Source organism: Eimeria mitis, genomic scaffold (genome assembly GCF_000499745.2).
Source record: "Eimeria mitis Houghton genomic scaffold, Emh_scaff3542, whole genome shotgun sequence".
Classification (NCBI taxonomy): domain Eukaryota; phylum Apicomplexa; class Conoidasida; order Eucoccidiorida; family Eimeriidae; genus Eimeria; species Eimeria mitis.
In genome coordinates this window covers 1,422-1,907 of record NW_013571886.1, presented here as the reverse complement: position 1 = coordinate 1,907, position 486 = coordinate 1,422, and the positions used below count along the sequence as shown (strand labels likewise).

Sequence of the window (486 nt, the reverse complement as noted above, 5' to 3'; positions counted from 1 at the left end):
AAGGAGACAAAAAAGGAGACACCTTCTCCCCCCCCAAAAGATATTTCACCTGTTCTTAGCCTCAGCAGCAGCAGCAGCTTCCAGCTCTCGAGCAGCAGCAGCAACAAACCCATCAGCAGCAGCAGCAGCAGCAGCAGCAGCAGCAAAGCTCCTCCTCCCCCCAAACCCCGCAGCATGGGTCTTGCTGCAGCAGGGAGACTGCTTGCTGCAGTGAAGAGACTGAGGAGCCGCCACTCTCCAGCAGCAACACGAAGCAGCAAAAGCAGCAGCAGCAGCAGCAGCAAACGCAGCAGCAGCAGCAGCAGCAGCAGCAGCAAGACTAGCGAAACAGATTCAGAGACACGGGAGCAAGAACGGCTGCTGCGTGCACGTCTCTCCGAGTTATACAAGCAGCAGCAGCAGCTGCAGCAACAGCTGCAGCAACAGCAGCAGCAGCAGCAGCAGCAGAGTGATACAGACACAGATTCTTTCTCTGCTTCTCTTGCG

At 56.8% G+C, this 486-nt stretch overlaps 1 protein-coding gene across 1 annotated transcript in view; it reads left to right on the top strand.

Annotated features, from left to right (window-relative positions):
* EMH_0067090 (uncharacterized protein) overlaps positions 1 to 486 on the top strand; it is a gene marked incomplete at both ends in the record, with an annotated part of 4,441 nt that overhangs the window by 3,649 nt on the left and 306 nt on the right. The window contains one exon of the mRNA XM_013498587.1: positions 3 to 486. Coding sequence (XP_013354041.1) covers positions 3 to 486 — 484 coding nt within the window. The remainder of the gene's footprint in view (positions 1 to 2) is intronic.